Raw genomic sequence first — 16,384 nt, forward strand, 5'->3', positions numbered from 1 at the left:
TCCGGGGGGCGGGGACGTCCACACCCCCTAAGAAGGCTGAAACCAGGACTTGTCCTACTCCAGTATCCTCTAATCTTACGGACTCCGTCATCCACGAGTCATATTTTCATTTTCTGCAATTGTCTCAGGCTTCCAAAAAGAAGCAGCATCTCTCTGTGAATTGGAAAACCTTAGGAGAAGTCTGCATTCGACGTGGAATCGTTCAGGGAGACACTTTCTTCCTTACTGTTCGTCTTTCCGTTTTATCTATTTGAAGCAAGCTATTGCCCTGAAAATACCACTTGATCCCGGAATCACTTACTATTCATGTTTTGTTACTTCATTTTATTTAGCTACTGGAGGAGCTGAAGGCAAGCTGTGTGAAAAGTCTTGGGTGTGCCTGTTTTGACTGGCTCAAGCAATTTGCTTGTCAAATGAAACTGCTCTATATTAATTTACCACGAAAGGACATCAAAGGATCTTCAACTGCACGTAGATTTCTGTAACTTTTATTAACTGCCTCGATTATAAAAGTCAACACTTCAAAATTCTTCTCGTAGATATATATGTACAATTGTTCACACACAACACATCAAACGTTCAAAAACGTCAAGATCTAAAAGTCGTCGAATGCAATATGAAATTGAACTGGTAAAAATGTTACAATATCCCATGTTCTAAAATACTCTATAAAACTCTAAATCTAAGTCTTAGCTGAAGTTACAGTCTAAAGATAGCAGCATATGCTATATTTGCTAAAAATGTTCAACGTTAAAAGTGTAAAAACTTTGCCCTCTGTGTTACGGTACATCTTGCCACATTTTCTTATTTCTTTAACTTTTTTCTCAAGAACATAAAGGAACAGATGTAATCGGTGCAAGCATTATGGGCAGCGATTTTTGGCCTCGTTAGGGGTGGACATACGTTACTGATTGCCGGTCTATGGTAACTACCGTCAACCGTTGCCTGTACTGTCCACCAAAACTATTTCAGAAACCTTGGCGCCGAACGTTTGTAATCATTTTCCAACGTTTGTCAGTAAATTTACAAAGTTAAAGTCCCGCATACATTGTTGCAAACGTTCTTGCTTCTTAAAATCTCGGCACAAAATTAGGACATAGATGCAAATGACACAAAATCCCAATATCCCTAACTCCGTGTACGTTGTATGTAAAGTGTTTTTTAAACTCATATTTCTGACCTTCTCCAAAACAGAAGACGTAATAGCTTGAAATTTACCAAGCGAAAGATCCATTCTAGTTCATAAAAAAGCTCTTTTTATATTACGTACTATGTCAGTGTCTGGTACTATATCAGCTACGAAAAGGTAAATGGGCTTGTGTCACTGCCGTTATACGCTGTACTCGATGAACGTGCGTTCACGGATTTTTTAATGGTATGCAACCTTGAAATGGTCTCAACTGTCTCTTGCTCTTACCCAGCGATGTATTGTGGTCACCATAACGGAGAAGAAACCTATCCCTGTTTTTTTTTTTTTATGAGTGTGCAGCCTGTGATAATTCATAGGTCATTTACAACGTCAAAAGCACATAACAGTATGAGTATCTATAAACAATCTTGAGCTCTGGTTCTCATATGACACGCTCCTTGCTTTAGTTATGAGTATTCCACTACTCGTCAAACGCAAACGGATCCTTTTGCTTTGCGTTCCGTGACTCCACTTTGTCTCTTACTCGCAGCCTCAGAGAATGTTTAGGATGACCTGCCGAAGCAGGCGTAGAGCATCGAAAGCGTTTTCTACCAACGCCTGGAAGTTCCAAGGGCGGCGATGCAAACGCGCTAAATTCATCAATCCACGTAGATCTTCGCGGTTTCCCAGAAAGAGCAGTAAGCGGTGACTCGCTCACACCAGAGGAACTTTTTGCTCGGTTAAGCCTCGAAGATGATCGAAGAGGGGTAACACTCTTTGCCTTGGACGAATTGCCCGTTCTAGGCGACGCCATTTGTAATCGCATGACCTCCTTTTGTGCTGTATCTTGTTTAGTCGTAGAAGGTTTGGTCTTCGATTCTGATTTTCTTGGCGTGTCGATGTTCTGATTTTGCTCAGATGACGAGGAACGTTCTCGCGCTTTACGAGAGATCTTCCTGAGTCGTCGAAGTTTAACGCGTTCTTCAAGCGTTTGGAAAACTGGCTCGTCAATATCGTAGAACTCACCAATTGAGGACAGAGATTTAACTCGTTTTTTGTTCCCTTTCTCCAGCATTTCATCAAGTTTTGACTTTAAACCTGTCGGCTGCTTATTACCAATTTTCTTCCGTATCTGTCCTCCTCCTGGTTTAGATTTTACGGGAGTTTCAGACATGGAACTTCTGACGGACGACTCAGCCAGAGACAGCTCACTCCATCGCTCTTGCGGCCTTCGTCGTTTCGCTGGCCTGTCAATTTCCGGTTGGAGGTCTTCAGACTTCCGTTTCTTTCTCCAGGAAGTGATGCTGAGCGGTGATGACACTTCATCTTCTTCTCCTTCACTGCTGTCAGACACTGCACTGAACACGTCGTCATCTTCATCAACATCTTCCACAAAGGAAGAATCATCCATGGAAAAACCACCGACTCTTTGTCGTTCGCATCTGGAATAAGACTGAACCCTCTCTACATCAGCAATGACACTTTCAATAGGACTAACTGATTTTCTTTTTCGTGTCACCTTCCTTTCATAGACTTTTGAGGTTCTTTGTTCGACAACTTTCTGGTAAATTCTTTCTTGTCTGATGATCTCCCTTTCGTCAATGGTTTTGGCACCGTTTTCTTGTTCATTTTCGGTTTCAGTATCATCCTTTTGTATGGTGACATTTTCAACATCATCTATAGTACCTTGACTTTCTTCTACCTGACTCATACTTTCCACTATAGAATTTATTTTATAACTTAGATCTCCTTCCGACGAAAACGACCTGTCAAACTGTGGTACATGGAAACCATAGAAGTCTTCGGGCTCGTCATCTGAATCAAACAAGCGAGAAAATTTTGGCTCCATAGTGCGATCTTTATCCAAAAAATTAGCTGATTGAGACCCCTCTTGCCTCAAGAGTTCCGTTTCTGACAGCAACGTTTCACCTGTTTTCGGGCGATGACCCACACGTTTCAAGTCCTCGGGATTCGAGTGACGCGGTGTCCCGCAAAAAGCGACTGTCGAAAGATTTCCCAACGAAGCGGTGGTTTCTGATAACACTGAAAGAGTTTCTGTATTTTCCCTGTCAAGGCTCGCTCTACTCAAGTTACAAACAGCCACAGGCCTCAGCCTGTCTCTTGCTTCACGAATGGGCCCGCTACGAGGGCTCTCAGAAGGGGCGCTGGATTCGGATTCAGACGAGGGCTCTTTTCTTGGGACATTTCTTTGAGGACTTTCATTAAGTGGGCTTTTCATGGCTTTACTCTTTTTGACCTTTTTCTTTTCTGGTGTGCTATTCCCAAGGGTTCGGAGAGAATTACATCTTTGCTTTGGACTCTTCGTCTTGACGCTTGTATAAGGAAAAGGAACGGTTTTCCTGCGTTCACGAGCAGAAGTGCCAGCCTTTTGTAACTCCTCACTGGAAATTTTGTAGTTTGATCGTGTCCTTCTGGTGACGCCTGTTTTCTCTTCTTGTTGTCGTTCAGCACGTTTTCGCAAACTGTATTCGCCCCTTTCGTCGGAGTATCCTGACTTCTCCGAACGTGGAGATGAAGGGCAAGGGTCCAGGGTAGGTGTACTAGAGATCTCTTCCCCCTCTTCGCCCGAAGACGTGCCATTTTTGGGCATGTCTTTAGTTGGCGAATAGTTCTCCTCACTTGACAACTGAATGCTCTCTGTTTCTGATTCATCGGATTGTCTTTCCAGTACAGGTCTGTTGCGACCAACGCACATTCGGCGACAGTCTTGCAACTGCACCTTAACATGAGTGACAACTTCGGAACCACGGGAACGAAATTGGGGACTTTGGCTGTCTGACTGGCTTTTGTCTGCTACTGTCTTGCCTCCTCTTGAGGGACGTGTATCGCTCGCACTCACGTTTTCTTGAATGTGGGGATTCGTCTTCCTTTTATCCGCGTTAAACGCTGACTTTTCTTTGTCTGTGGATCCCTCAGCAACTTGAGAAGAAACACTACTTGCTGTGATTTCTCCAGAATTTGAGCAATCATTCATCTGCGTCGAAAGAAAGGTGTTTTCCACTGTGCCATTATTGATGGACATTTTACTTGCTTTCGTTGTACTCAGGAAAGTGCTTTCACCTAAGGACTGGCTACTTGTCTTCGATGAAAATTGAGTTCGCGATCGTGTGGTTCTTTGTAAGTTTTCTCCCGCTGCATTGGTCTCTTTTACTGATTTTGGCGACTTAGGACTTTTTAATCCTTCAACAGGTCTAAACTTTGTCGCAGATCTAAGGCTTGATCTTCTGGGGCTTCCCTTTTCCACAACCTCAGCACTCCTCTCTTCTTCCCTAGTGGGCGATTCAGTGATCTTTAAATCTTTGGCAGGACTCATTTTTGAAAAAGAACAAAGAGTCTTGGTTCTTGACTTTTCATGTTCTTGTCCACAGTCATCTTTGATGGGGCTCTGATGTTTTTCCTTCTCTTTTAGTGATTCAGAACTCTTCAATTTTCCAGCGGGGCTGACTTTCAAAGCAGATCTAAGACTCCTTCGTCTAGGGCTTCCCTTTTCCAACTCCAAAGAGTTCCCTTCTTCCATCTCTGCTGGCGATTTAAGGTTCCTTAACTCTCGAGCGGGACTCATTTTTTCAGCAGAACAACCGCTCGGTATTTCAGGGCTTTGTTTTTGCGCTTCCGCATTAGTGATTTCTTCATCTGTTGTTGGTAAGCTTATATTTGTTAATTCGTGAGCAGGACTCAACTTTGTCGCAGATCTAAGACTTGACTTTTTAGAACAAGCCATTTCCACATCTTGATTTAACTCTCCTTCCTCAACAGTTTTAGCGTCGACACGACTCTCGTGTTCGACGTAATCTTCGTTGAGGTGCAGTTGGTGGTCGTCAAGAATCGTCTTAGATCGAAGCATCGATCGTCCCATGTGTTCTTCATAATCGGCCGTCTCTACTGAATAATAAACCGGAGCAGCAGGATCTTGATTTTCTTTGCTGCTGCTCTCACCAGAAGAATCTGATTGACGTCTTTGAGTTTTCAAGCATGCTTCCGCAGGGTCTGCTTGATTTTCTCGGTTTGGTGACTTCTTTTTAAGCGTTGTCTTTGCAGGCACATGGCTGTCTTGCTCTTCCTGAACACCAGACGCAGGCTTGTCGCTGTTGGAACGTCCCGCAACGGCGCTAGATAACGTCGAAGGCGTTTTAGCATGACGTGCTCGTTTTTCGGGTGACTTATTGCTTGATTTCTCCAAATTAAGCTCTTTCGTTTTTACAAACTTTTGTTCTGTAGTACATAGTTCCTCGTTATTCTTTTCCTTCAAAGCAATTTGTGTTCTTGGGCTGCTCCGTGAGCTTCGCTTTTCGGCAATCGAGGTGTCAGATTTCGTGCTCCCTGATCTTAACACTCTAGCTGGCGTACCATCATCACTTGACTTTTTCTCCGGGGAGGAGTGGTTAGTAAATGTTTGACATTTACTCGTGTTACCTGGGGAGGGGTTGGTGGGTGTATAGCACTCGTTCTTTTTGTCTGGGGTATGGTCGACCGGCGTTTGGCTATCTGGTGAGATTTCTTGCGTGTTATGTTTCGTTGGGGTTTTATTTTCGTTTTCAACCACGGATTTTTCTGCAGTTGTCAATTCATTTCTGAAAGGAGAAAGGAGACATTTTTTACAAAAGCGGTAAAAGTATGCCTTAAACACAAATAGTACATGTATGTATAAAAAAAAAAACAGTTAGTAGTTGTTTTAAATATTTCGTGAGAGAATCGTAATAGAGTAGGGCAGTTGTTATCGTAAATAGTCCTTTCGTTTCTTTCCTTCTGATTCAGGAAGTCAGTGATTAGACTCTCAGAATCATTAAGGGTTCATCATGCTCTTACAGGGATATTACTTCACTTGCATGTTACTCGTCTTATACATGTATATCCATCTGCAGAAATTTGCGGCCACTTGAGTGGAAAAGGGGCGAAAGGCCCAAAAATCACACTAACGAAGGGAAAAATAGAAAGAGCGAACAGAAAGAAAAGAGGAGGGAAGAAAATGAAGATTGCACGTTTAATACACCGTATTCACAAATGGCGGACACGCGGGAAAAAACTGGTGCCTAGTCATGAAAGCGAGGCGTTGGAGGGTAAACAAAAATTGCAAATGAAGACTTTCAGTGAACTTGCAGAGTGTTTAGCACGGATTCCACCTAAAATAACTTTGTATGGACGTCTTTTTAAATACAATGACGTGGGACGTCTTCTGCTTTTAATGTTTCGTACTGATTTGCTGTTTGCAATCAAAAGGGACGCGTATATCTTCAAGGAAACAGGATGATTTTGTAGGTTGCCGAAGCCTCAGAAGCTCGACAAGTGGGTGATGGCTGGCGAAAAGCGGCAAACATGTTGGCCCAAACTTCACGCTGAAACCAAATACGAAAGCCAGCTCACTGCAATTCTGTAAAACAGAAGTAAAAACAGATATTGGTGGCAAGAAAAAAAGAAATAAGCGACGGATATATGGCCTACTTGTCAACGGAAGAGACCTCCGCCATTACTCAAAACAGGTCAAGTCGAGAGCGGGTGAAAGATTCATTCACGAGACTCATTCATTCATGTTAGTGACATTTTACACATATCTATGTATGTCTGTATTTACAACTTCCTTTGGATGATATTAATTCCGTCGCTTAGGAGTGAATTGTTAGAGGTACGTTGGCAGAGCTTAGCAAATTTAGTGCAAATTTAAAATCTTTTGATTTCTTTGTCATTGCGAAATAAAATAATTTTATCAAAACTAGAAGCTCTAGTGTGTGAATCTTATGGCTTGCTATTTGCCTGGTCTCCTTTACGGCATTATCTCGGAGAGCTCTTGGTAAAAAAGTGGTATAAAGCTCACATTTTACTAGGTTAAACTTTTAAGGCAATGTTTCTGTCAGGACTGAACACGGCAAGCTTCTGTTTCGAATCATTAACTGCGAGTCTAGATCCGTTTAAGAAGGCCATCATTTTATTTATTTATGTATTCTTCACTTTTAAAATATTATGGAACATGAAGTTAAAACTCCTAACAGCCAAAGATAAGAAATAGGAAAATTACTCGCTGAAATGAAATGTGGCCGGCTTACCGAGTCTGCCGAGTAACAAGTTGAAATTTTGAGCGTACTCCACTCGATCGCTCCTGCATTTATACCAAAAAGATAGTTTTCATTGATGTCCGTCATCGATAAAGACCAGAGAATAACGTCCTGGCAAACAAAAACCAAACATAACTTCATCGAAACCTCAGTCACCGCTTCTTTCCTGTCTTCCTTTTTTCCATCTCGATTTGAACTGTTTTGTTCAATGGCACACGTCTCTTGCGTTAACAAGTAGGCCATATATCCATCGCTTATTTCTTTGTTTCTTGCCACCAAGATTTGCATTGTTTATATTTTTGTTTTACCGAATTGCAGTGAGCTGGCTTTCGAACTCGGTTTCAATGTGAAGTTTGGGCCAACATGTTTGCCGCTTTTCTCCAGCCATCGCCCACTTGCTTCGGAAACCTACAAAATCATCCTGTTTCCTTGAAGATATACGCGTCTCTTTAGAAGCAGAAGACATCCCACGTAATTGTATTTAAAAAGAAGTCCGTACAAAGTTATTTTAGGTGGAATCCGTGCTAAACACTCTGCAAGTTCATTGAAAGTCTTCATTTGCAATTTTTGTTTACCCTCCAACGCCTCGCTTTCATGACTAGGCACCAGTTTTTTCCCGCGTGTCCGCCATTTGTGAAGACGGTGTATTTTAATAAAGAGAGACTGCTTCACCGAAGAGGTCTATTTGGCGTCATATTTTTGACTGGGAAAGGACAGTGTACCGCAAAAAAAGGACCACATGAGCATGATAAGCATGTGATAATATGAATGGAACCTTTGTAGAGTCTAGTAATATATCATGCTACATTACAGTGGACTTTGCCAAAGAACAAGGATACATTGTAATCAAACAACTAGTTAGTGTTCATTGTTCTTTCTTGTACTTTGAACTAGTATCTACCATTACTTAGTACAAAAACCTATACAAATGTTGCACGTTGTGTGACATAAGAACAGAGACATGATTGTTGCTAGTATGTCCTAAGTGTGCTTTCATAGGGCATCATTCTCAGGTTATTAACAACAGTTTATGCTACCATAAACTTGAACTATACTATATATTTTTACAGTATTCACCTCGTCTTTTTTGCTTGTTGTTCTTTCTGCTTCTGTTCATGTTGTAGTAACATTTTCTCCAGGAAGGCCTGTAAGCTAGGGCCTTTTTTGATCAACTCATCTAAACTACGATAGTTTGATGGATCTCTAGCAAAGGACTGGTGCCGATCACTTTGTAGGTGCTACATGGAAACAACAACAGATGCTTGTCACACTTCACAAAAAGACAATCTTACTGAGCTGAGTGTTGAGCTAAGACTACGAAAAAGCAGTTTTAGGTCTGAATTCATGTATTAATTCAATGATTTTTTAATTAAAAAAGAAAATTGTCACATTTCTCACCAAGTCTAGATCCTCATAATGAACACAACAGCATTCACAAAATCCTTTCTTCTTGTGTTTATCTTCTTTGACTTGATTCCTGTGACATTATACGCACAATACATGAGTTTAGATTTGAATGATCACAACAAAGGAATTGAATGGGTTGAGTGACTAAAAAACAGCTCTGTTACTTACAACTAGTAATGCCCTGTGAAACAGGTTTTTACAACCTGACAGGCTGACAGGCCATGTTGACTAATAATGCATTATTCTGTGGTTAAAGGTCACCATTTAAAAAAAAGCAGTTGAGCAGTACATTATATTCTTCCTTGGTCTGTTTATTATGCCATAAACACTGGCTTTAAGATTAAGCCTAAGAATAAACCCTCAGGTGCAGTGATTTTGTCACCAATAGTTATGCTGAGTCCTGGGACTTTTTGATCTTCTTCTTTTGATCTTTTTCAATCTTGAGTCCCAGTCAAGAACCAATGAGTCCCAGTTAAAAAAAGCGAGTCTGAAATTGAAAATGCTTTGGCCTTTATGTAACCAGACAGTTAATCTGAAGACAGACTCCAAAATATTTGTATCACAGTATATCGTCCTATTTTAAAGCACAATAAAGGCTAAAAGAAATATGCATCATTAAACAACAGCCATAATAGCTGCCACAGAAATTACTGCAAAAATCGCCGCCTACTTCGTTAGTATCAGCCAGCTACTATGCTCGATATTTCTTTATGGATGGCGTTCTTTAAATAAAATATCCCTGGACTGGCCGCTTACTTAAACAACTCAGCCGTCTACTTCAAAACTTTCTGACAACCCTGGTTAGTTCCCTAAAAGGAGTCAGTCTGGAAAATTATTGTGTTTGCAATGGATACTTGTGCTTAAAGGGTAAGAGAAAAGAACATGGAAAATTGTTGTCTATTAATTTTTTAAATACTGATTTTCAGCCCTTATATGGGGGAACATTGGCATTGAATCCAACAGCACTTGGTGTTCCATTCATGCAACATGTCATTTAAGTTCTTTACCTCTTGCTTTTGTCTTGTCCTTCATGATCATTTTCCACATCAACCTTTGGAGGGTCAAATGGACAGCTTCCCAGAGGACTATCAAAATAAATCTTGGGCCATTCCTTCAACTCATGGACCAGTGGCTTGTAGCAACGGCTATGATCCTCAACTTTGATGAAAGGAGCACGCAACTTTCGCACCTTAGGTTTAACACTTTGCTTTGGCACTCGTCCAGTTACAAGTGGTTTGCTAGCTGAGGACTTTTTCACAATGCTTCCAAACTGCTCTAAGGTTTCCAGCATCTCCTCAAGTGATACAATTTCCACACCCCAATTTCTTGCATTGGCAATGACATTGCTAGTACCATGCTTGCATGTAAGTGCTGCCTGTGCTGCAAGGGCCTTGCCACGTATATTGTGTTTAGGAGGGTGTGGTCCTGGCTGTTCAGCACTGGCAGAGTCTGCACTTAGAGGAGATGGTACTGCAAAACCCTTTGCTGATGAGCTAGAATAAAAGTGAACGCAGAGAAATATCATTGCTGATGAAGTTCGAACGATCATTATAATCATTATTATTTATTGGTAAACCAGATTAACATAAATCATCACTCTGTTTTACCTCTAATTATGAATTCATTGACACAGAACATTCAGAGTGAGGGCAGCAAAACCTGTAGAACCTGGCAATCAATTTAGGGCAGTCTAAGTCTAAGATTTTCATCAAAACTTCAGAGTTAATCTTTTTAAAAAGAGAGAGAAGTTTAATAATTGGTTCATGCTTAACCTGCGTATGTAGAGTTATGGATGCACGCAGGAAGTTTGGAGAGTACTCGCGGTTGTCAAAAGTAGCCAGCTGCTGGCAAAAATATCCACCTACTTGGTTTGTATCGGCTGGCTACTCTACTTAGAATTTGTTTATGGATGGTGTTTTATAAATAAAATGTCTCTGGACTGGCTGCTTACTTTAAGAACTCAGCTGTCTACTTCAAAACCTTCTGACAACCCTGGACTTAAGAAGGGTACCACTCCATTTAGAGTTGTTCCTCCAAGGTTTGAGAATGGGTCTTGTGTTACTAGAAACTTTGACAAGGGCAGGAAGGCGATCACAAGCACAATATCATTGACAGGCCATTTAAGCCCAAATACGGCACAGTGCTCTAGGCATGGCCGAGAACAACTCTAGCTTCTTGAGTGCTCTCCAAACTTCCCAAGTCCCAATTTGAAAGCAAAAGGAATGCCTTCTTTCCCTGGGATTTATATGTTATGGGTCAAATTTGGTTTCTGGATAAAATTTTTTAACCTAGATTGATTCTAACTGCAGCAGGATTAGCTCAGTTGGAAGAGCGCTTGACTATAGAGCGGGGGGTCCCGGGTTTGATTACCGTGGCTGGACCAATGTTGAGGGTCTTAAAATAACTGAGAAATGAAGGTACTCCCTTTGCACTGCAAGCGGCTAGACCTTCGCATGGCTTGGATGACCACGTAAAGTGCAGTCTCGTCTCCAGTCGGAGACGTTATTATATAGTGTCCCTTATTAGTACTTTTGTGCTCAATACTTGACACTCAAATAAAGTGCATTTTTTCTCCTAGGACTAGGAGACATTATAAATTGAGAATCAACCTGTAACAGTATATATATACATGTAGACAGAAAGGGGGCATATTGCTGGCTAGAGTTAAACAGAACCTCTCTGTTACCACTCTTAAGAACCATCTATTGTATTTATATTATATTCAATTAAAAGGTTTTTACCTTTTGGTATTTCCAGGGAATGGACTTGGAATTGACAGGATGGGGCTGGGTGTGGAATTACTTCGAGGTGAGCAGCCTGTTTCGACATCTTTTCTGTTTGTAACAACGCAACTGATGTCCTTACTCAGGAACTCCTCTACCACCTTTTAAGGAAAACAGATATCTCATCAAAACTCAATCTTACAAGACATATGACTTACACAATTACATGTAATAGCTAAGAGCTCTTCTTTCTGTGGACTTTCATCAACTTCGTGATGAATTGCTTTATAATGCAGGGATGAGCTGCCAGCTAATTTCACCTGCTCTGGGAAACAAAGACATGGAGTAATTTTAAACATGCAACTTAGTAAAAAAGCCAGTTTGACAAATAAGAAAGCCTGCTTAGCTTCTCCTTTGCTACATCTCTGATAATGTATGGCTAAACATGGATACAGCTGGACTTTATAACCAGACAATGCAAATATTGCATCCTGCTAAAACCAGTTACAATTAATGATAAGACACTCTGTCGAAAAAATGGCCTTTTTAACCACAAATTGCTGCTAGTCACACATATGAGATATAACACTCACTCCCTCCCTCCCCTTCATTCAGAGTTGTTCCTCAATGGTTTGAGAAAGGTCTTGTATTACTTGCAACTTTGACAAGGGAAGAAGGGTGATCGCAAGCACAAGATCATGGGCAGGCCAATTAAGCCCAACTACTGTACAGTGTTGCAAGTATTTTGCAAATGGTTGTAGCATTGAGGCACAAACAGCAAACTTGGTTCTTGTTGGTCCTTACAAGCCCTGAAAGTTTTGAAATTTGACGAAAAAGCCCCAGAAATAGATGTGTAGATATTTCTTCTTTGAGCAAAAAAACATGGATGCCACATGTGACTTGTTTTCCTCCATACTTGGTCTTGCCGTGGGATTCATGTTATGAATACAGTTAAAAATGTCACGTTAATTGTACATTTTCCTGTTACAAAAGGTAATGTTTTTTCCTAAGTATTTACCATGTAAGGCCAGGTGGTCAGCCCTTCTTAAACTGATAGAAAATATTGCTGCCCAGCCAAAACAAATGACTGTTATAACATATTCAGTGTCTCTGCACCCTGTGTCTCTGACACATGAAAATCTCCAAAGTGGCAAATAATTCAGGGTATGAATCAACTGATTGATTTGGAGATGTTTGAAGAGTAATGTTGGTGTGATTTTTGTCTGTTATAAAACTTATCTCAGTCAAGAGAGCAAAAATTTATTGTCTGCCTTTCACAGCTGTCCAAAAGTAGATTCTAAACAAACAAACAGTGGCAATTCAATGTAAATACTCCAACAAAAATAACTGATTTCTTTTTTGGACTGAGAAATGATTTTTCACAAGATAAGTGCCAGGACCCACTTATAGCTTTTTGTAATGAAATCACCACCAAAGGGACCAGCCTAACTGTCACATTACAGAGGTGTCTGTATTGTAGACAGGGTGTGCACCAGAAATTAAGATCTTTATCAAGGACTCTTCAAGAACTTCCTCTGGAATTCAGGGTCTTTTCAAGATTGTGTAGTTCCAGAAAATATCTATACTCCCCCCATAGAAGGGAGTAGAAACTCCTGATGTATGAAGCTTGACTGGAATTTCCCGAGAGGTAAGGTGGGGTCTAGGGAAAAATCCCTTCCGTGGGGGAGGTATGGATAATTTTTGGAACCACACGTTGTGTAAGCCCGGCTGCCATAGAGGTAGGGAACACATGAAGTTATAGAGACTGACGTCGTCTGTAGATGTAAAGGAAAGAGACGTCCTCATATCTTACCCCTCCTAACTCCTTGATTCTTGTTTGTAAACTGTTGAGTTTCCTGTAGCCTGGAAGATCCAAGTAGTATGTTCGTCCTTTCAGTGGCTTCTCGTGCTGAAACTCCAGTTTTCGTTTCCCTCTAGGACTTATTTCTTAATAAGAGAAAACAAGAGATCCAGTATTACGGTGCAACTTTTGTAGCTGAGGCCTCTTGACAAAACCAATCAATCCAGAGTTCAGTTTAGAAATTTGTCAAAGTGGGTCATTATGTACTGTCCCTCATGCTAATTTAAATTGGGTCATTTTAACACTTGTCCAGGTCTAGCTATGCTCTTACATCTAAAAAAAACTTTGGAAAACTGACATCATCCAAACTATCTCTCCTGTCTCTTATCATTCTTCTTTGCTCCTTCTTACAAAGAAGAACAAATGAACTAAGAAAAACATTGATGGCCAATGCAATACATGCAAAATGTGCAGCTTCCAGTCTTTCTCAGAATTGCATGGAATGCCTGACACAAAGAGTGCTGGAAATCACATGTTTTTATGTTATTTACTGTCAAATGCCCACTGCTGTGTGATCTATAAACTTGTTTTCTTTAGTTTCTATTGACCGTATGACACTACTATAATTTCATTTTGGGTCAGGATATACTGTAATTTACCATGTCAATGATGCAAAAATGCAGCCTGGAGTGAACACTGTAAATCATAACCAGTGCTAAGCTGTTAGCCCTGTTTCCCTCTCCCTTTCTATTCCTTTCCAAGGGGTATCAGAACCTACAACATTGTATTGAAAAGGGGTAGGGGACATAGACCTTAAAAGTGTGCTCTAACTTTTATGGGGGAAGGGACTGTTATGGGCCCACAATAACTGGCTTCATGTGGTTAGGCTAATAAAATAAAACAAAATAAACTTCTGCACATGAATTTCTAGCTGTACACATTAGTAAGAAAATAATATACAACTATCCCCCGAAGGGGAGGTGAATAGTGGTGGATATAATTTATACCAAGACGCGAAGCATCAAGGTATATATCAAGCGCTGTTCACCAACCCTGAGGGGGATAGTTGTTTTAGTATTTACTGAATCAGTTGGATAAAAACAAAAAAACAAACCTTCTTGTCGCCTAAAAACATCACTTAGTAGGAACTTTGTTTACAATTTACAAACAGTTTGGGGATTTTATCAAGTGCATTTTTACCATTTTTTTGCAAATTCAGCTTGAAAATAATTTTCTACCTACCAGTAAACACCGACAAGCCAGAGTTCGTCGCTTTCTTGGTATTTATTTGTACGACTGCTTCATTTATCGCTCAAATTTCGTCTTCCAAATATGTCTTGAAACGAGACGCCATCTTGGCACTGGACACAAAACAGTGAATAGCCAAGGATATTCCAAGGAACGGGAGCCAATCAAAATGCGCAAAAATTGCTATTCACTGATTTGGTAAATACTCTGGTAAATACAAATAAATTCTATTTTTTTCACAATCAGACAGCAGACAGTGTAAACAATTTGTGAAATTGCACTCATAGGAATGCAGTTTTTGATTCACTGAGGTGCTATTATTTTAATCTTTTAATGTTTTAGTCTAGCTCTAATTGGTTCAAATGACTTTTGCTGGAATTCTTTGAAATTTCTTTTTTTTTCCTTGTAATAAGAAGTTCAAAATGATGGAGGCTGGAATGTTTACTGATGTCTAAAAACCTGTCCTGAATTTTGTGTCTTATTCTGCTACTACTAACCATGCAAGGTCAGATCAAAGAGGCTGTACCACTCTACAAACGACTTAGTTCATAGATCATTGTAATGGAAAGGAATTTTTATAAAAATTATGGAAAACTGACAGTGTAACCAGCTTTATTATAGACATTCAAAGCCACATGAACCTATTTTAGCAAGTCGTAGCAGTGTCGTTGAGACCATAGACGTCTTCAATGTAATAAAAATCAATTTCAAGGTAACTTAAAGCCATTATCGTCGAAGTATAAGACAAAATGCCTCCACTCAACAACGGTTTCGTTAACCCTAATTATTCCCAACAAAGAAGACGGCACAACAATAGAACTTCACAACGCAACGTCCCTATAGTTTGCGTCGACCGCAAGCAATCAGAACATGAGATTTACTACATTAGATGAAACTACAACATACAAGCGCAATAAAAATAGACTTCTTGTATACTCACTACATTTCTTCGGCAGTTCATTAACAGATGGAGTCTTCGTTCTTCGTCGAGGGCTCCGCCGAAGCACATTCACTTGAAACGAAGCTCTTCTGTTCGAAGACATAATTTCGGGTTTCTATTGCAGCGATCGCGGTTAAAACTCTTCTGGTGAAAGCTAATGTTCAAAGGAAAACGTTGATGTCGACGAAGGGGAGATATTTGGAGACAACACTGAAAAATAACACGAGATCATCACTATAAATTTCAGCTGTTTTCGATGCCTTTTTCCCGGGTTCCCTAATGAATGCCTTTTTCATGCAAGCGCGGGAAATCCCATCATGCAGTGCGAGTGTAGTATCGTTCGTGGTGAACATCTCAGCTTCGGCCCTCAGCTCCTCGATCAGTACACACAACAATATACTCTTAAGAAATCTCATAATTTGGCCACTTACCAGACGAGGATGCATCCATTAAAAGGTACTCTGCGACATTTTAATGCCACTTAGCTTGTTAGCTTAGCTTAGCTGAAAAATATTTCAAAGCATTTCGTATTTACGACCGGTCTTGGCCCTTCTATTCCACGCCCGCCCCCTTATCGCAAACAGCTGGCCATGGAGGACATTATTTTCATGAAAAATAACGACAGAGGGATCTAAAGAACTCCCAAGGCCAAAGAAAATCGCTATTTGCGAGTATGACCCCAAATATAAAGTTTATTTATTGGCTACACAAAATATGAGGTTGACCATTTGTGGTTTTTTTTTTGGGGGGGGGGTGGTGGGGGTGGGGGAAGGGGACACCTTCCCAGGGGCGGATCGAGGAATTTCTTTAAAGTTTCTAGTCTCATGGATGCATTTAGAGTGTCTTGGACCCCATCTCCTTCCTGTTGCTCCCTGACATCGGCCTCGAGTTGGTCTCTGCTGTTATTCAATCACATTCTTTGACTTTCTTCAGTGACTTTAATAAGATAGCCTGCATGGAAAGCATTAGTTAGTTGATTCGGTTAGTTTATAGAGCAGGCAAGGGCAACACGTGTTGGCTTTGTTCTCAAAATTTCTCCCTTCACCCTAATGTAGGGTGGTGTTAAGA

The 16,384-nt window shown here is 40.6% G+C and overlaps 2 protein-coding genes across 2 annotated transcripts in view; both read right to left on the reverse strand.

Annotated features, from left to right (window-relative positions):
• LOC140931537 (uncharacterized) overlaps positions 1-1,234 on the reverse strand; it is a 48,365-nt gene extending 47,131 nt beyond the window's left edge. The window contains exon 1 of the mRNA XM_073381344.1: positions 1,181-1,234. Within this exon, the coding sequence (XP_073237445.1) occupies positions 1,181-1,234 (54 nt within the window). The remainder of the gene's footprint in view (positions 1-1,180) is intronic.
• LOC140931538 (uncharacterized) lies at positions 618-15,536 on the reverse strand. Its single transcript, XM_073381345.1, has 7 exons — positions 15,317-15,536; positions 13,141-13,274; positions 11,346-11,488; positions 9,612-10,097; positions 8,596-8,674; positions 8,275-8,435; positions 618-5,721 (listed from the first exon to the last, which is right to left on the reverse strand). Exons 1-7 carry the CDS (start codon positions 15,417-15,419, stop codon positions 1,611-1,613), a joined length of 5,217 nt encoding a protein of 1,738 aa, XP_073237446.1. The 5' UTR covers positions 15,420-15,536; the 3' UTR covers positions 618-1,610.
• Between the last annotated feature and the right edge of the window lie 848 nt (positions 15,537-16,384).

The sequence above is a fragment of the Porites lutea genome, chromosome 3, assembly GCF_958299795.1.
Source record: "Porites lutea chromosome 3, jaPorLute2.1, whole genome shotgun sequence".
In the NCBI taxonomy this organism is placed as follows: Eukaryota; Metazoa; Cnidaria; class Anthozoa; order Scleractinia; family Poritidae; genus Porites; species Porites lutea.

Bases quoted from the DNA above. Each gene is read 5' to 3' on its own strand.
- LOC140931538 (XM_073381345.1), bottom strand. From the start codon at position 15,419: ATGTCTTCGAACAGAAGAGCTTCGTTTCAAGTGAATGTGCTTCGGCGG. The intron at 13,275-15,316 runs GTGAGTATACAA...TCTCTTATTAAG, and splicing joins TGAACTGCCGAAGAAATGTA to AAATAAGTCCTAGAGGGAAA. The intron at 8,436-8,595 runs GTGAGAAATGTG...GTTTCCATGTAG, and splicing joins ATTATGAGGATCTAGACTTG to CACCTACAAAGTGATCGGCA.